A 19,206-nucleotide genomic window follows, 5' to 3' on the forward strand; every position below is an offset into this window, starting at 1 on the left:
TTCACACAGTTAATAACTGCGTACGGGGGATCTTGTTTTTCTGCAAGATCCCACAAGCATTTAGTTGATCCGGCATGAACCCCAAATAGATTTTATTATTACAATCAATCAACATTTGGCGGATAAAACGTCCTCAATATGTCCAAAGACTCTATTGTGTTCATGTGAGGACGATGAGGAGAAATGGGTCAGCACAGATCCTCTTACAAACGAAGCCACGTTTTCATGTGGAAATATCATTTCAGCGCTGTTCCTTTTTTCGGGGGGAAGATTAGCTGCGAGAGCACACGGCGTTCTCGTACGACGAATCCATCGCGAGGGATGATGACAACGTGTGGCCCCGCCCACACAAACCAAACCTCCAGCCACCTTTTAGCATAACTGAAATAGACGGCGCCGTGGGCTTGGAACCAATGGGGACGGGTGAGAATGCTGCGTATTGTCCGCGGGGGGAGAGCGGACACAATGCGAGCCTTCATTGGCTTGTGTCCATTGTGTGCTTGGAGATGTTCTTGGCCTCAGCCGAGGAAGAGAAAGGTCTTCATTGTCATCGTTGCTTCTATCTCCGGCCCGACGTTTCTCCTTCAGAACGACGTTGACTTAGTTTGCCTTTTGTTTGCCGTCTCACCTCCAGGTCACTGTTTTGCCTCCAGTTCTCCAAACAGGAGAACTAAAGAGGAGTTAAGTTACACCCACGGTCACCGCCTCAGCCAGCGGCGGCTCGCCTTCCTTTGACCCACATCTTTTACTCATAAACCTTCGCCTTTTGTCACATTCGATGCCCGTGTTGTGGTATGGAGCAATGATATGGGAGTGATGTCACGATTCCACCGTAAGCAGCGTTTGATTTTGCAGTAAAGAGGAAGGAAGCCGGATGATGAACAACCGGAGCGAACAGGCCTCGGGTTGTGAGTCTGTTCAGAGCAGCGATTCAGTCAAAGGAGCCTCAAAACAAAAAGCTCCTCTAAAAACAAAAGTTTCTTTTTCACTTTCGTCCCTTTGAGGAAGTGTTTCAAAAGATCGTGACGGGCTTGTTAAAGCGCCCGCCCCCCCCTCGCCCCCCCTCCACCACCACTCAGGCAAAGTGATGGCAACAGAGGATTTAGCTCAGACCTCACTTCACATTAATCTAACAAGTGGAGGGATTTTTTAAATGTTTCTGTGATCTGCAGCCAATTGTTCCGCCGTCAGCTCCGGTGAGCGGTTTAGTAGCAGCAGAGTGAGGCGGCCCCCACCGGCTGCCTCGCAACCTAAAGGTCACATGTCTGATTATACACTTTTATAGAAGTTTGAAGCTGGATCCTCCCAGATTTTTGACAATGATGGTGATGAAAATTGGCTATTCTTTGCTATTAAAAGGTCATTCTTACAGGTTCTTTGTGTGTGTGACTCACACGTTCCTGCTAATAGTTTCACACTATTTCACTGGTCTGCAGGTGGCAGAACTCTGGTTAAAACGTGCATTCTCTCTGCTGGCCACCAGGGGGCGACTCCTCTCTGGTTGTATAGAAGTCTATGAGAAAATGGTCCTACTTCTCTCTGCTGGCCACCAGGGGGCGACTCCTCTCTGGTTGTATAGAAGTCTATGAGAAAATGGTCCTACTTCTCTCTGCTGGCCACCAGGGGGCGACTCCTCTCTGGTTGTATAGAAGTCTATGAGAAAATGGTCCTACTTCTCTCTGCTGGCCAGCAGGGGGCGACTCCTCTCTGGTTGTATAGAAGTCTATGAGAAAATGGTCCTACTTCTCTCTTGATGTATTATCTCAGTAAACATTGTAAACATGAGTTTATGGTCTCAATCTCTAGTTTCAAGTCTTCTTCAATCCAGCATGATGTTCATTTAGTACATTATGGTCCATTTAGAGTCCACCAGACCAGGAAGCAGGGGATGATTTAGGGGGCGGGGCTACCTCGTGATTGGCAGGTCACTACTGGGGGCATCGCTACCGACGCTACCTATGCAGTTAGCTACTAAGATTTGAATTTCGCCAATTAAATGATTCATATCTATTTAATTTCCTTTAGTGCACTAACAGAAAGACTTTTCTCTTTGTGTACAGAATTTAACAGCTGAGCTTTTTATAATGAAAAACTAAACTTCTGGCATCGGCATGTCTTGCATTTCTTATTACTCCGCCGATGTTGGCTGTATGTTGGATGATGATTAGCCGATGATTGGCTGCTCAGCCGAAGAGCATCACATTATCACCACAGAGTCATTAAAGCTTTGTTTGCTTTTAATGAAAACACATCCTGCTTTCTGTGTGTGTGTGAATGACTCATTTGTTTTTGCACATTAGAAAGCAGCCCTAAACTAAACATCTGCATCTCTCTCTCTCTCTCTCTCTCTCTCTCTCTCTCTCTCTCTCTCTCTCTCTCTCTCTCTCTCTCTCTCTCTCTCTCTCCAGACTGTGCAGTCTGACCCTGAAGAAGCTGGTTGTGATGAGGGAACTTGACAAAGAGCTGATCTCTGTGGTCATAGCGGTTAAGATCCAGGTATGTAGTACACAAACAGACACAACAGGGCGGACAAGTACAAACCTGCCACACACACACACACACACCCACACACACACACACGGCCCTTTAAATCTCACTCCTATTATTATTATTGTTGTAATTTTTTGTCTACCCTTAAAGGAAAGTTGTTTGAGATTACACTGAACTATCATATACAGTTATATATATTTTTATGTCAATATGTTGTCATGTGACTGTAATCTAACTTCATAATCAGAGTCGTTGCTGAGCAGAAAAACGGGTCAAAAGCATCCACGTTTGTTTTTTTGTAACAGGGCTCCAAACGGATTTTAAGGTCCCATGAGATCGTGCTGCCCCCCAGTGGGTCTGTGGAGACGGATCTGGCTCTCACCTTCTCACTGCAGGTAAGGGAAATAAATAAATAAATCACCATGCTGCTGTCCGGTCGAAAAGAAACGTCACATCATGAATACATTTTGACGTATTATTAGTTCTACATTTGCTATTTTCCTATTTGAAGTGAGCTCTTACAGAATTGAGTATCTGTGTTGCCATGGCAACCACTCACACATTAGCGATAAAGAGGAATAGGGTTAAAATGGTCCTCATTTAGGTCAGGAGATTTTGTCTCTCAATGCTTTCCAGCAATTCACACTGAAGATGTTAAACTTTTAAAAAACAGTCCATAATATAAAAATAACCATTGAAATGATTTAAAAAAAAGGAACAGCAGGAGAAAGTCCTTTTTGTTAAAGAACTATTTTCCCAAGGTTCTCCTTACAAAAGTGTTGGTTATTTGGCTCTATTTTAAAAAGGCGACGTCATGTATTTGAGAAATATTTTAATTTAAAACCAGGGGCTTTAAGCGTGACTCAAATAACAGCATAGTGTTATTTTTCTGAACTGATTCTCTGGTGAATAATTCTAGCAGCAGGGAAGTGAATGTGGGATGGACTCAGAATAACCTGCAGTTCATCTTAATAAAGGAGCATGAAAACCACCAACAATAGAGGTTTCTGGGGGCGGATCAATACGTTATGTAACAGAAGAATAAATATATGTATTTGTAGAAGTGTTAATTTATTGCTGGTGGGTAAATTCTCCGTTTTCCCGTTCCTCTCCCTTCAGTACCCTCACTTCCTGAAGCGAGAAGGAAACAAGCTGCAGATCTTGCTGCAGAGGCGGAAGAGATACAAGAACCGGACCATCCTGGGCTACAAGACTCTGGCGGTGGGATCCATCGACATGGCCGAGGTACCGTACGGTCACGCCGCCACAGACCTTCCTGTCCGTGTTGTTAACGCTGGTTCAGGTTCTTTGTACGGCTTATGGAGGATAACAAGCTGCAGCCTCCGTCTCTTTGTTGTCTCCGGCCTGACAGTCTGACTGTCTGACCGGCTGTTACAGTCAGAGCTGCTGTGGAGATCTAATGAGAGAAATGTTGGAGCTGCAGGTCGACATGACCTCATCCTCACCACGGGATTGGAAAAGGCCTCGTCTACTATAACTCCTTCTCCTTTAATTAGTCTGGAAAATAATACTTCATATTTTAAAAGAGTACAAACCTGCGTTATTCAAACAATCCCCAAAGAAGGAATAAGAAAACCTGAATATTCGCCTCCCTTCAGATGAACGTCTTGGTTTCCGTGCAGATGATTCTGTTCCCACATGGCTCCCAAAGCTCAGTGGAGCTTATTAAGGTCACATCTCAGCAGCTGAGGTAAGAAAAAGCAAACAGTCTGGTGCCTGTGAGGAAGAAGAGAACGGGGGAAAAAACCACACAGAGAAAGAAATGGTGTGCACTTTCTAACCTCGAGGACGCCAAAACGGCTCTAAGACAACAAACCACATGAGATGGAGTGTAAACAGGCCGACGTGGTCTCGCTGGACTAGAACAGAGACTCGTCCTGGAGGGACCCGGGTCTGAGAGTGTGAACCATCTCCTGGATGAACGACGGTGTCGTGGAGCCTCAGTTTGAAGGTGGAGCTGAGCAGCTCTCAGGTGTGACTGCGTGAATGAGGTGATGGGAGGAGCCTGTAGAGAGCCCCTCCATGCTGAAACACAGCCGATGAGACAAAAACAGGCTGCAAAGCATTACTTGAATCGGTCGGCTTCCCTCAGCAAGTCCATTTTATTTCTAAAGCTCAATATCACAAACCAGAAATTTGCCGCAAATGGCTTCACAATAAAGAAAGAAACCTCAGGAAAAGCAAGAGAGATGGATGTCGTGTGAACAGAATGACATATGACAGTATAGATAATCCCATTGACAAAAAAAATACATAGAATGTAAACACATGTGATGGAAATAATAGACACTTTTACAGTGTTGTTACAGTAAATCTATTTTGCTTGTTTTTCTGCCTCAGTGTCTTTAATTACATTTCATTTGACATGTTTTCCCTTTAATTGAACATGTCTCAGGGCCTGCAATGCATTATGGTATATGGAGTTAGCTAAGGTGCTACAACGTGCAATGTCAATTTGACATTTCACCCCCCCAGGTGATGCAGCACCCGACCGAGGGGGGCCAGGTCCTGCCTCTCTGCAGCAACCAGAAGGACCTGCTGGGGAAGGTGGCGGAGATCTGGATCTTCTCCCTGTCCAGCCAGCCGATAGACCACGAGGACCCGGCCCTGCAGGGAGGACAGAAGATCAAATGCTCGGGTACACTTTCCTCTCGTTTGCTCCGTTTGCTCTTAAGGTGAACGCGGCAGGAAGCCGCCGTAATCACCTGATACGCTCGACGGGGCTAAACAGAGCAGGGATCACAGGGTTCAGGGTTTTCCTCATCTCTCTCTCTCTCTAAGCGATTCCATTCGGGTAGCATACAGCGAACATCATGTTTAATTAAAGCCTGGCTGCACGTCAGCTTGAATCCAGTCGTTTGAAATATGAAATATGTATGAGGCGTCTTCTTCCTCTCCATTCTGCTTCAGATAACTACTCGGAGGAAGAGTACGAGAGCTTCTCCTCGGAGCAGGAGGCCAGCGACGACGCCGTGCAGGTGCAGGTGAGTCCTGGACCTGGAGCCCGGCTTTAAAAAGATCCAGAATTAAGAAAACCACAGCTGCTCTTGCACTGCAGATGTTGCTGAGTGTAAATAATGCATGGTCTTCACTGCGTCTTGTTTTCAGGATCTGGAGGACGACGAGTACGATGTGAGGAAGCCAAAGAAGCAGAGGAGGTCGATCGTACGGACGCCCTCCATCACCAGGGTGAGAGACCGGGCCCAGAAAAGGTCACATACGGCGACCTCTGCATGGGTTTACTTTGCAAGCAATGCTTTTCTTGACAAATCTCACCCAGCAGAAGTGTTGACCTCCATCTTTTTACCAATTCAGCGACAATCATGCTCTAACATTTCGTTTTTACACGGTGCTCTCTCTGAATCATATTTTCTATGTTTTTTGTTTTAGCACAGCAAAATCATCACCACTTATTTCCATCCAACGCCTCGTTTAAGTCACATTATCTGCGATTGATTTACAGATTGTTCCGTAATGTTGAACCTATCAGTGAGCTCTGACGGGGGCGTTTTAGAAAGAGGAGTAAACGGTAGCAGGGGATGTGAAAGCCCCCCCCAGAAAGCAGATGAGGCATGATGTTGCTTGATTATTGATTTACACGCAGCCGAATCGATAACCCGGCCAAATGCATCCTGATGAAGTGACTGTGTGGAGGAGCTAACAGGCGGACTCGCCTGTGTGTGTTTGCTCTCCCGTCTTCCAGCAGCAGAACTTTAAGCAGCGCGTGGTCGCTCTGCTGAAGCGCTTCAGGGTCTCAGACGAGGTGAGTGCTTCCTGCCTCCTTTCCGGTTCTGCCCGCCGAGCTGCTCCACATGTTTCACGCCGTGCTTTTTTTTACACCTGAAGGTGCTGGACTCGGAGCAGGACCCCGCAGAGCCGCCTCCCGAGGTGGAGGAGGAGGACCTGGACCTGGACAGCGTGGAGTTTGAGAACCCGAGCGACAGCGGCCCGGAGCTGGACGACGACGACAGCGTCCTCAGCACGCCGAAGCCCAAACTCAAGTGGGTGTTTATTTGTGAAACACCTGGTTTTTATTGGGGATTACAGACCACATTATTCTATAGGGCGATCTGGTATCAGATAATGTAGGATGAGTCGCCCCCTGAAGGCCATTAGAAAGAATGCAAGTTGAAGTGGAGGTTGCCTCCTGATACTCCTCATATGGGTTTGAATCTTTGTCTTGTTTCCTTCAGTCCAGATGTGTTTCCTGTGTTTCAGGCCATACTTCGAGGGTCTCTCCCTCTCCAGCTCTCAAACGGAGATCGGCAGCATCCACAGCAGCCGGAGCCACCGGGAGCCTCCGAGCCCGGTGAGAGCGATGTCACGATGCATGAAACAATCCCACGTAACGCTGTCTGCGGTTTCCTTCTGTGTATCTTTAACATCAACTTCAGTTGCTTTCTGGTCGTTTTCTGGGTTCCTAACGCCACAAGGAGTCAGCTGGAGGCCGACCAGTGTAACCGCTGAGATGCACTGGAGCAGAAAGGTGTCTAATATCCTGCTCAAGGGCGTCTTGTAGTGATGCACAGAAGAGTCAAACTCAGATTTCCCACCAGCCAGCAGGCTTAAACCTCATAATGTGAGCTTGTTTATGAAGCTGCGGGGCTTCTGAACACAGAATCCATCACGAGACGCTGAATGGAACAATTCTTTGTGTGAAATCAAAGATCCTGGGGCTCCATTAAAGCAAAAAAAACTGGTTTATTATTATTCTTCTCACCGTCTCGTTCCAGATCGACCAGGATAAAATCAAGAGCGGCGGGGCCAAATACCCCGATGACGGCGTGTCCGATAACGTCTCCTTTGTGAGTTTCAGCTCTTCACACTGTTTCAACAGAATTGCATTGCTAAGGCAACAAGCTTGGGTCCATGTTTTCTGTCCACGTACACTGTAATGTTTATACATATACATGTGAAATTATCTTCAATATTTTAAGGAAAATGTGAAAATTTGCACTTTTAGGCCTTTAAAAATGCAGGAATTGCACATTTGTTGAGTTGATCACACACAGGAAGAAGAGATCCATTTTTAGCTGTTAATAAATGGATGATGACTAAAATCCTGTCAGTCAAGACATTGAAGGTGTGAAAAAACTAAAGGTGTATGAACGTGTCTTTCTCGTTCTGATCCAGGAGCAGCCGGAGGCGGTGACTCCGACCACAGAGCTGGAGATGGACAACATGGACACGTTTCTAGAGAGACTGCCACCGAGTGGCAAAATGACCAAGACGGAGTCCCTCATCATTTCGTCCAACAGGTAGCGACGCATAGACATGAACCACAGTCTTCAAAGCAGCATCGTCCGTGTGCTTTAAAGGGAGAAATGGTGAATGGTGTTTTTATTTGAGTCGATACCAGTGGAGGTGTGAGCCACTCTGCAGCCGCCTCCCACAGATCAGGGAACAGGCTTTGTGCTTGGTGTCGTTGCATCGCTGCGTCTGCTTCTGGCACTCCCGTCCTCCAGCTCTCTTCTTGGCTTTCAGGCAGGAACCGAAGCTGGCGGGGAGGCGCGGCAGGAGCACGTCGCTGAAGGAGCGCCAGCCGAGCAGGCCGCAGAACGAGAGGGCCAACAGCCTGGACAACGAGCGCTCCCTGGACACGCGCTGCCACCTACAGGTAGGAGGAGGGAGATCCACACAGTCTGAAACATTCAACGGAGGACAGTATTATCAAAGATACGGGTTTTCTTATTCGACCTGCCTAGATCCCAAGAAAGACGGTGTACGACCAGCTCAACCACATCCTGGTGTCTGACAACCACCTCCCCGACAGCATCATCCTCATCAACACATCCGACTGGCAGGGCCAGGTAAGAGACACCTGCATGACAAGATCAATACAAGTCACGGTTCACTGGAAAAAAAAATGTATCCGTTTCTTCTCCTCAGTATCTTTCTGATATGCTGCAAAACCACCATCTCCCGGTGGTGTGTACCTGCACCACGGCCGACATCCAGGCGGCGTTCAACACCATCGTCTCCCGCATACAGAGATTGTAAGTCAGCTGGCTTTCATGACATCACACGTTCACATGTTCACACCAACATGCGGTGGTCTTCTCTCCTAGCTGCAACTGTAACTCCCAGACGCCCATCCCCATCAAGATCGCGGTGGCCGGAGCGCAGCACTACCTCAGCGCTGTGCTGAGGCTCTTCGTGGACCACCTTTCCCATAAGACCCCTGACTGGCTCGGCTACATGAGGTTCCTTATCATCCCTCTAGGTTAGTAGGTGTTGTTAGATTTAAAGGGGCTCTATTTGTTCAAACAGGAATACGATTGTTCATTTAAACATGTGCAAAATGGAAATGCTCTAATTATTGAAAATGGATCAAATTGTCTACACAGGTAGGTATGGGACGATATGCAGATTTCATGTCATGATTATCCTGACCAAAATAATAATAAAAACATTAAAAAATGGTGCTTAAAATTCTTAAAAATGGCACTAAAACATACTGAATCACACAACCTTACATTTAGTTAAGAAACCATTTAAGTCAATAACTAATAGTCAAATAATTTTACTTAAGGATATCATAAATCATAAGATCCCTCTGGATAAATAAATTATAAATATTTTTTTTTAATAGAAACATGTGTGAGTCTGTTTCTTTAATTACACGATAATTCCTCTTATTTTTTATTTGTTGATCTGGCTGTAATTTGTACTTCTCTACCATGATAGCAAACAAGACACTCATGACGATATTTACAATTAACCCCATATTAAAAAAATCAGCACGATCAACTTATTATGTATCCACAATAAGATCTTATCTGGTCCCATCCCTAGTCGCCTAGGCATGACAGTGTTGTGTCACACATCCATTAGGACAGCGAGGCCCCCTAGTGGACAAATAGAGATAACATTTCATTGTTGAAAACTGTAATTAATGGCCTTAATTTAACATGCACGATTGTGACTGTCCTCCTTGCTTGGTTTAGGTGCACATCCGGTCTCCAAATATCTCGGCACCATTGACTATCGATACAACAGCTTGTTCCAAGATGCAGCTTGGAGGGACCTGTTTCTCAAACCAGAGGGTCCTGTTACTGGTGGGCTGATGTCTTACTGGCTTTTAACTTGTTGAACTACGATCAGATACACGGGTCATTGTGAGGAATTAATTCTTATATCTGACCCGTCGTGTCCTGTGCAGCCCAGCAGAACCCAGACGTGGTCTCGAGGGTGACTCAGTACATGGTGGGAGCTAACGGTGCTCACCAGCTTCCCATCGCTGAGGCCATGCTGACCTACAAGCAGAAGAGGTAGGCTTCCATCCTCCGTTAGTAACAGACCTGAGAGCTGTAGGCAAGTGGCACTTTAAATGTGCGTCTGTGAGAAAAGGTTTGAACTTTGCTAACTAACAGAAAATGCTTCTAATGCAGAGCTCTCACACGGTTTTTCAAAAGGGGATTGAACTGTTCTGCACAATATTTACAGATTCGGGCAAAAACTGCAAGGAGACAAAATGTATAAATCATTGCATATTTGCTTGTTAGTGATATTTATTAATCTGCAGGATCAGGATGCTGTAGAAAATAATGACCTGGAAGCATGAATAGTGATTTATTCTGGACACAGCCAATGTCAGTTGACCGCTATAGAGAGGTTAAGACCACCTTATTTCAGAAATAATATAATAATAATATTTTTTTCAATTGTAAATTTCAATGTTTGTCAATTTAAAAGATATTTTTCACGTCAAGAAATCGCACTTTGTGGTCGTAGTACCACTTAGTTTTACGGTCAAACGTCAGCGTGAACAGGAAACTAAAATGCAACAATGTATCATGTTTTCCTCTCTGTGTGGAACTCTGCCAGGAGCGGTTGCTATAGCAACGGGATGTTCAACTGAAGCTGTCGCCTCTGGTAGAATAGCCCTTATAATCTGGATTAATATGTGAAATGAAACATACATTACAATAGTGGAAGTCTACGTTCTGTTCCCTGTTGAACTGTTTTCAACCCCCTCTTTGAAAAACCAGGAGGTCAAAGTGTCACTAATGTTGTGGACTTTGTGTGCTTGTGCTGGAGTGGTGGTGTCTGTCGTTTCAACATCACTGTCTTTTTCCATCACTGTGCATACGTATGTGTGTGTGTGTGTGTGTGTGTGTGTGTGTGTGTGTGTGTGTGTGTGTGTGTGTGTGTGTGTGAATAACATGTTTTTCTTTTAATCGTTTTGTTGTATTTTTTCTTTTCTTTCTTTGAAGGAAAAAGAGCTTTCATTTTGATTTTGCAGTAAGGTATTGTGGTCGATTGAGTTTGTTTCTCATGTAGCCTGGTGATTCATGCGCTTTCATGTGTGTTGGAGTCATTTTTTCCCCCCTTGAACCTTTTTTCTCAGCTTTTCTTGGAGCTTGCCACTTTAACAGCTTTTTCTCTCCTATTAACAGCTTGAGCCATAAACAGATACGATCTGCTGTCCAGCTCACAGTCTTAAAGAACACAAGCACACAGATACAGTATGTGATTTCTTGAACTAATTAAAGCTGAAGTTTTTATTTCATAGTATAGTTTTTTTTATCAGCCCAGACACCAAAACACTCTAACTGTCCTTGTTGTGCAAATGATGTCACTAAGGGGTTTCTTGTTCGTAACTAGTTTCAATGTATTAAAGTTGAGTGAATTTGAGAGATTCTGATGGCAGGTTTGTGTTCCCTTTGGACAGACAGGCTAGCTAGTTTCCGGTCTTGATGCTAAGCTAAGATAACCACTTCATATTTACTACACTAGAAGAAAGCAAGTAAGCATATTTCCCAACATGTTGAACTTTTAAAGGAGCCGTGTGAAGGATTTAGTGCCATCTAGTGGTGAGGTTGCAGATCGAAACCAAGTGAATACACCTGCGTCTGCCCCTCCCTTTCCAAGTGTGTCAGAAAGCTACGGTGGCCTTTAGGTAACATAAAAGCACGGAAGGCTCTCTCTAGATCCAGTGTTTGGTTTGTCACTTCTGGGCTACTGTAGATATGAACGGCTCATTCTCAGCCAACGAAAACACCCCGATACTTTTATATTATATACTTTACATTATATTAAATCTCTGGACACCGTTCCTTTAAGTGCTTCATGCAGACAAACGATGAGTTTCTAGGCTCACTCTGAAATCTGCGGCTGCTTGTTGTGAAGAATTTCCTCCACAAAACCAAAATCCTCATTAATAAGATGTCAGAAAACTTGATAAAAAGGGTAGAAATGTGCTGATTAAAGTGGCAAGAGACCAAAATCCGATGAGCTTTGTGTTCTCTGTTTCTTCCTCCCTGCTGCTTCTTCTCCCTGATCTCCTCATGCTTCTGGCCATCCATGTCTGTCTGCTATTTGTCCAGTTAGAAGTCGAAAAGCTGCACACTGTCAGTGAAATGACATCGTCAAAGTGCCGATCACACTTTTTAATTGTGATCGAGTCACCAAACGATCAATTGTTGTGTCCTCAGTTTAGAGACTGTAGTGGTAAAACAGATTAGCTGTAAGGATGCTGTAATATAAGGCTCAGTCTGTGTCTATGTATGTGTAACGGATGTTTTTCACATTAAGAAAACAACATTTCAAATGTTTTTGTGTTTAAATTGAGATTTTCTTCTCCCCTATAATTACTACCAAAAGAAATGCATGTTGTTTTTTGTTGGAGATTAGTCAGAAAATAATAACCTGCAAATAATAAATAAATAATTCTGATTCTTTAACTTATACAACATACAGAAACAAGATATATAAATGCAAATGTTAATTTTCTATTAAAAAAAGTGTAAAGAAAAAACAAATGTGTGTGAGTTGGTGATAGCTTATAAAATAATAATATTAACAATTGATATGACATATAGAAATAAAAACAAGGAATAACAAGTAAATGGAATACAATATGTAGAAGAGGAAACAATATAAATAGTAATACATAATATCATCAGACATTAAAGAGCTCTAATCATGTATTCTGTGGTTGATGTGATAGTGCATGTGTCTGTAGTTTTACATCCATCTACGTGGACTGACGTGCATGTGCATCTGTTAAAGTAACATATGGATCAAACCCATCAGACAGTGTTCTGTCATAATCCATGAAGAGCATTTTAACCCTCACATACCAGGCAGACATCTGGCTCTCTCTCTCTCTCTCTCTCTCTCTCTGGCTGCTCTGACAGTGATATCAGCAGAGATGTGTTGTTGACCGACTGTAGAATGTCTTCTCTCCTTCTCTCCCCTCCTCTGTAGTCTCTCTGTTTCTTCCCTGGGGGGGCGATGGCAGGTTTCTTCAAGGCAAGAGCAACAACCTTTCACATCATCCAACATCTTTGCATTTAGAGATTAAAAAACCCCACAAACAAACATAGAAGTAGAACCATTCTTAAGGCTATTTTTCTGGTCATCTCCGGGAAAATAGTTAACAGAGAGGCTTGTAAGAGTAGAAGTTGTGGCTTTAGGTTGGTGCTCTTCCTTCCCATCCACTCCTGTGACTTGGTGGTGTTAGTTGTTCCCCTGATGGACTCGCTCCCCCCCCCCCCCCCTCTGAATGGCCTCCTTACGTTGGTTATACGGTCCGCTAGCTTGCATGCTTCTGCTCTCTGCTTCTCCGGCAGTCGGCGACTCCACCTGTTTCAGAGGAGATTTAAAGCTCGCCAGCAAGTGCAGCATGTTTTTGGGTTGTGACAGCTTTGCATACTTTCTATGCAATGGAATAAATCAGCATCATCAAAACTTTACACGTAACCAAGTACTAGATCTCAGTGCTACTAACTGTAGATTTCTTTAAATAGACCTTTTACTTCTCGTATAGACAAGCATTTGGGAATGCTTGTGGGAGTCGGTCCCCTTCGATTCACCTGAACTTCATTTCATTACTTTTTCTTGATTCTTTTCTCGCCTCCTTTTCACCTGAACTCCCTTTTTCGGCCCTCTGCTGCCTCTCCACAGCCCGGACGAGGACTCGTGTCAGAAATTCATCCCTTTCATCGGGGTAAGTAGCCTCTTGATATTCTCTGGGTGTCCATTCTTTTGTTTTCAGCTGACGTAAATAATAAGTAAAAACCCTTTACCTTTGAATTCTGCAGATGGTGAAAGTCGGCCTCGTGGAGCAAACATCTGCAACGTCAGGCAAGCGATACGTTTGTAGAAGCGTGTTTTGACATTTTAAAAAGATAAATGAGAGTTAGAAAAACAAAAGTAGCTCATTGCTCCGCCACAGGAGTGATTATTATTATTATTATTATTTTATTATTTTTGGAGGTTGAAATAAAGTGATTGAGTGTCTCCTCCCTCAGGAGACTCTGATGATGCGGCGCCTCTGGGCTCCTCGCTGCTCTCCTCCACCCCTCCGCAAGTATCACCCGCATACAAGGAGGCGTCGCCCACCCCGCCCTCCTCCCCCTCCGTCACCACCAGCTTCTGTGCTTACAGGTATGACGAGACCCGAACCCTCCACGTCACAGTGGTGTTAATTTTCTTTAACGCATATTTCCCAAAAATGTTGAAATATTCCTTTAATATATGATATAGAAAGATGACTTTTCAGTGACAGGTCTCTCATATGTTATGTGTGAGTTATACTCTTATTTAAAGAGAAAGATATATAGTTTTAAGATATCCACCTTGCCGACTGTCGTCTGTAGTTCTGTAGGTCAGGTGGAGCTGATGGGGCTGCAGGTGGACTACTGGGTGGCTCCGGCAGAAAGGAAGAAAGACGTGGAGAAGCGGGACACCTCCTCCAAAAACACCCTGAAGTGCAATTTCCGCTCGCTGCAGGTCAGCCGGCTGCCACTAGGGGGCGCAGAGCCGAGCACCCTGCCCACCATGTCCATGACCGTGGTGACCAAGGAGAAGAATAAGAAGGGTAAGCTGGACCACAAGTGTGTTTCTTTAGAGGGAAACCATAATGTCATATCATAGGATAGTAACAGAATGGGATGTGGCCTGATCTGACCTCAAAACGTTGCACCAAAAGGCCAAAGGTCATCCTGATTTTAACCCTCAGAGATATCCTGAACCCTTCATTTTACTCACAGCGTCTCCGTTGTTCCCCCTCTGATAGTTATGTTCCTGCCAAAAAAGAGCAAAGACAAGGAGGTGGAGTCCAAGAGTCAAGTGATCGAGGGCATCAGCCGGCTCATCTGCACTGCCAAGCACCAGCAGACCATGCTGAGAGGTAAACTGTGACAGTGTGAGAGCAAAACGTCTGTTCAGAGCAGCTGTAAACGGACAACATATTGAGATGCTGTTACAGGAATTGGCCTCGGTTGGGTGCTTTAGTTCATATAGTCAAAATGCGATAATTTCAACTCAAATGTGACATCTTTACTTGGATGAATTTATAAATATAAATATATTTGGGTGGTTATTAAAGAATATTAAAGGCAGGTTTTAAAGATTCAATAATTTTGATGTGATGTAAATCTAATTTCTTACTCTTTCAATATCATGCACACGACTATTTCTCTATTTTAGCTTTCTAATTTTACTTCTTAATAAGTTATTATTTTAAAATGATTTTAATTTCTTGTATTATATTTGGCACTGGTAGGAACAGGATGCAGAAACGTAGAAAATTACACAGATAAAAACAAATAGTAAAAGCATACTTACTCTACTTACTTTAAAATAAATAAAATATTGACAGAAAATTACTATATCAAAAATAAACAACTCTTAATAAAATCACCTGTCATGGTTTCTGCTGTTTGATGTTTTATTTTATGTATTAAATATATTGATATATTATATTTGGACTACAGTAGCAGGATGTCACCTCAGGCTGTTGGAACTGATTTTTCTTTACTACTTTCTGACATTTTAGAGACTATTCACCTAATAAAAAAAACATATTAGCTAAGCTAAGCCGCTCAGATGTATAATTTCAGTGTAATATTCAGGTGAGTTCTTCATGCTGACATTAAGTCCAGTAATTAAAGTGTAATATAGACGTGTTTGTTGCTCGTCTCTCCCTCTGCAGTTCTGATTGACGGCGTCGAATGGAACGACGTCAAGTTTTTCCAGCTGGCGGCACAGTGGTCCTCGCACGTCAAGCACTTCCCCATCGGGATCTTTGGACACTCGAAAGGCCCTTACTAGACTAGCAGCACCTAAGAGACTGAAACTCGTCCCTTTCCCCTGTGCCAACACCTTTAACCCCGCCTCCTCCCCCCGCACACTTTTTCCATTCTGCTGTCTTAATTTAAGCTCCTGCTTTCACCTCTTGTGTTTGTCGGATTATTTAATCGTTTGCGTGTTCTTTTTTTAATTTTCTATTTATGTCAAAAAACATCTCGAGGCAAGGCTGCCAAGGGAATATTTCTTTACCGAGCTTTTTAAAAGAAAAGAAACAAAATCCTGCTGATATTTTATAGACTTTCAGAAAAAAACAAACAAATGAAATGCTAATTAAAATCTTACTTCTAATCTTGATCATACTGTATGAGTGCCCAGGTTTCACCCTCTGCTGGTTTTAATCACTTCACCGGCACATTTGATCATTTGAAAATATATATAAATATATATATGTAAATATACATATACAAGAGCAGCTGCCAAGTAATGAAGTGGATTTTCGAACCATTATGAAGAAACTTAGGAGACTTGTCGATTCACTGTCTTAAGAAGCAAAAAACAGAAAAGTAAACCGCCCCTGAGCTTCGGCTCTCTGCACTTAATTAGGAGTCTTATGTGCAATAGAGTAAATCCTGTGTGAATGTGATTCTGAATAATAATGAGGCACTGATGGAAGATGACACATTTTCAACCCCTTCTCTTCTTTACTCTCTCCTCCTGGAAAAATAGAGTCAAGAAAAAAGTATTTACAGCACAAAATGAACAACTTTTTAGGTGGTGAGTTCAGACTGAAAGGGACACACTGACATTTTGACTGTTTTGCTTCCTTTCTGACAGTTAGATGAGAGGATTGATACCAACACACACTGTCTGTGAGGTGAATATGTGGCTAGAACCAGCAGCTGCTTAAAGACTGGAAATGAGAGGAATCAGCAGCTGTCCAAAGGTGGTAAATCCACCTACCAGCACCTCATTCACATGCAATATCTTTTAATCTGTACAAACAAAATGAGTGTGTAAACAACAGGTTGTGGTTTTAAGGAGAGATTTACAGGAAACAGTCCAGCACATAACCCCCGAAAAACCACAACTAAAATGCTTGTTTTTTTTTAACCTTTGGACCAGGGGTGTCACGATATACAGTTATTGACAATAAGTGTGATATTTGTAAAAAATAAAAAAATTAATAAAAAAACCATCAAATAATTATATAATATATATATCTGTACATATGATTATGTAAATCATCCAGCACCTCTGACATAATTATGTGTGTGTGTGTGTATATATATATATATATATATATATACATGACTTTGATTAATTTGCCAAAAAAGAGACAAAACACACAAGAAAACAAAGGAATTTGACTGATAGCATTATTATGATTAATAATCATATATTATTGTTTTTTATATGATACCTTTACAACCTTTTCCCCTGTTGGTCTTTATACCAAACTAAGTTACTGGCTACAAACAGCCTGGGCTAGGCTAGCTGTTTCCCCCTGTTTCCAGTCTTTGTGCTAAGCTAAGCTACCCAGCTACAAACAGAGGTAACAAACTGGGCTAAGCTAGCTATCTTCCCCTGTTTCCAGTCTTTGTGCTAAGCTACCCGGCTACAAACAGCCTGGGCTAGGCTAGCTGTTTCCCCCTGTTTCCAGTCTTTGTGCTAAGCTAAGCTACCCGACTACAAACAGTCAGGGCTAGGCTAGCTGTTTCCCCCTGTTTCCAGTCTTTGTGCTATGCTAAGCTAAGCTACCGGCTAAATGGTCCTCATTTACAAACAGCCCGGCTCTGATCAAAAGTAACAAAAATCCACCGACCAGCATCTGTAAAGTAACAACTAAACACTTAACGTTCCTTTTGATCCGTAAAAAACCCAGAGTGTAAAAATTACACTTTGTAGTTTTACACTGAGCCAGGCTAGCTGTTTCCCTGTTTCCAGTCTTTGTGCTAAGCTAAGCTAATCGGCTGTTAGCCGTAGCTTCTTCTAACTCTCGGCCAGGAAGCAAACATGTTTATTACCCAAAATGTATTCTTTTTTTTTTGTTTTTTTGTTTCCTGCAGTGTTTATTTTAGAAAAAGACCTCTTTGTCCTCAAAGCCTGCCGCACTCCTCCAACACACTCCGACATACTTTTGCCCGAAAGCAAACGTTACTTTTTCTTGCCAAAGGAAAACTCAACACCTGCAGCTCACTCGTTACCTGTGTGGTATTATAGAAGACTTCCTGACGTAGAGGTGAATGTATTGAAGGTACCTTAATGTAAAGCACTTTTTTAAAATGTTTGTCCACGATAGATTAGCGTGTCGAACCTGACCCGGGAACCTGCAGGTGAGACTCAACGGACGCCGTGTCAGCCATTATCAGAGCTCGACATCAGCACAACACGTTGGCGACATGGCGTAGTAGGTGCTGTGTAATATCTCTTTAAATGCTCAGCGTGGACTATTTCAATTTTAGTTTGATATTCTGTAAAGTTAGCTTACTGTGTGTATGTGATGTTAACATTTCAACAACAAAAAAAATCCTGTCAGTAGATTTTCGCTCGACTTTTAAGCATAAAACTAAAAAGTATTTTGCTCGTAAACATTTATTTCAGTAGCAGTTTCCTCATAACTTTGCCAATTTCTTGATAAGTGCCTAAATTGTTTTGTTTTTTTGACAAATCAACATCAAGAATTTGTCCCTTGGTAACATGGTGCTGATTCTGGTCACACAGAGAACAAAATATCTCAATACAGCGCATTGATTTTATTTATTTTTTTTGCAGTATGTGAGGAAAAATCACAGTTGGCTCTCCAACGTGGGTTTGAATCAAATAAAAAGATGACTGCAGCCCATTTTGTGTCGAGCAGATGTTTGTTTCTCCTGCATAGAAAAAAAGGTTTTCGATTTTTTGTTTTTTTCCATGTTGTCTCAGAGAAAAGGCTTGTTGAAAACTGAAAGTTCCCTAAAGACTACCACTGTAATCCCAAAACTTGGAGTAATAAAACTACTATACACACTAAAATGTACTTCTCTTTCCATGTGTGTTTCCTATGTGTAAATATAAAGGTTAACAAGCTATATTAACTCCAGTCAGTGAAGCATGAACAACCATAAAAAAAAAAATGAACAGGACAGCTACTAAATGGACTAAACTACTGTTTCTAAGGTCAAGAAATGAACTTTGAACCTAGGCTTTAAAGCCAACAAATTAAAATGAATATTTAAAAATCTATGACTCCCTCAGTGGCTATTTATTAGCTAAAACGTAGAAAGAACTTCTAAAATATCTTATATATGAACCTACCCATAATTATATTTATATAAGTACAGCTGAAACGATAATCCTTGAATCATTTTTGTACTAAAAACTGTGTCACTTTGGGCTCTGGATAATTATGACTGCATATGTCAACTTATTTTCTGAATTTTACAGGCCAAAAATTACCAGCCACAATGAAAATAATCTATATAGCATAATCATCTAATTATATATTATCTAATTGTAGCCTATAATATTCACACAGGGGACATTTTTTCTGCACTTCTGTGTATTTCTAACGCAGTACTTTGTTCTATTATATTGTTACAGTGTGATACTGAAGAGGAGGATCTGAATACTTCTTCCACCTGGTAGAAAACTACGTGGAAGCAAGTTCAGTGAAAG

The 19,206-nt window shown here is 42.6% G+C and overlaps 2 protein-coding genes across 6 annotated transcripts in view; one reads left to right on the top strand and one right to left on the bottom strand.

Moving 5' to 3' along the window:
- The window catches only part of pacs2 (phosphofurin acidic cluster sorting protein 2), a 49,221-nt gene extending 30,657 nt beyond the window's left edge, over positions 1-18,564 (top strand). Inside the window, exons 2-26 of one of the 4 annotated variants that reach the window (XM_084012846.1) lie at positions 2,409-2,496; positions 2,796-2,885; positions 3,610-3,735; positions 4,987-5,149; positions 5,422-5,495; positions 5,620-5,700; positions 6,218-6,274; positions 6,358-6,512; positions 6,730-6,820; positions 7,245-7,316; positions 7,645-7,769; positions 7,996-8,128; positions 8,217-8,321; positions 8,401-8,507; positions 8,580-8,734; positions 9,459-9,569; positions 9,674-9,782; positions 10,728-10,760; positions 12,724-12,768; positions 13,423-13,465; positions 13,560-13,602; positions 13,770-13,905; positions 14,118-14,338; positions 14,537-14,650; positions 15,455-18,564. In XM_084012846.1, the coding sequence (XP_083868972.1) occupies positions 2,409-2,496; positions 2,796-2,885; positions 3,610-3,735; positions 4,987-5,149; positions 5,422-5,495; positions 5,620-5,700; positions 6,218-6,274; positions 6,358-6,512; positions 6,730-6,820; positions 7,245-7,316; positions 7,645-7,769; positions 7,996-8,128; positions 8,217-8,321; positions 8,401-8,507; positions 8,580-8,734; positions 9,459-9,569; positions 9,674-9,782; positions 10,728-10,760; positions 12,724-12,768; positions 13,423-13,465; positions 13,560-13,602; positions 13,770-13,905; positions 14,118-14,338; positions 14,537-14,650; positions 15,455-15,573 (2,596 nt within the window). In that variant the 3' untranslated portion in view covers positions 15,574-18,564. Of the gene's footprint in view, positions 1-2,408; positions 2,497-2,795; positions 2,886-3,609; positions 3,736-4,986; positions 5,150-5,421; positions 5,496-5,619; positions 5,701-6,214; positions 6,275-6,357; positions 6,513-6,729; positions 6,821-7,244; positions 7,317-7,644; positions 7,770-7,995; positions 8,129-8,216; positions 8,322-8,400; positions 8,508-8,579; positions 8,735-9,458; positions 9,570-9,673; positions 9,783-10,727; positions 10,761-12,723; positions 12,769-13,422; positions 13,466-13,559; positions 13,603-13,769; positions 13,906-14,117; positions 14,339-14,536; positions 14,651-15,454 lie in introns of all 4 variants that reach the window. The other 3 variants (XM_084012845.1, XM_084012847.1, XM_084012848.1) reach the window with 3 other exon arrangements.
- Positions 1-19,206, bottom strand: part of cnih1 (cornichon family member 1) — a 196,164-nt gene that overhangs the window by 80,265 nt on the left and 96,693 nt on the right. The gene's annotated exons all lie outside the window — the stretch shown is intronic.

Source organism: Eutrigla gurnardus (assembly GCF_963514095.1).
Source record: "Eutrigla gurnardus genome assembly, chromosome: 7".
In the NCBI taxonomy this organism is placed as follows: Eukaryota; Metazoa; Chordata; class Actinopteri; order Perciformes; family Triglidae; genus Eutrigla; species Eutrigla gurnardus.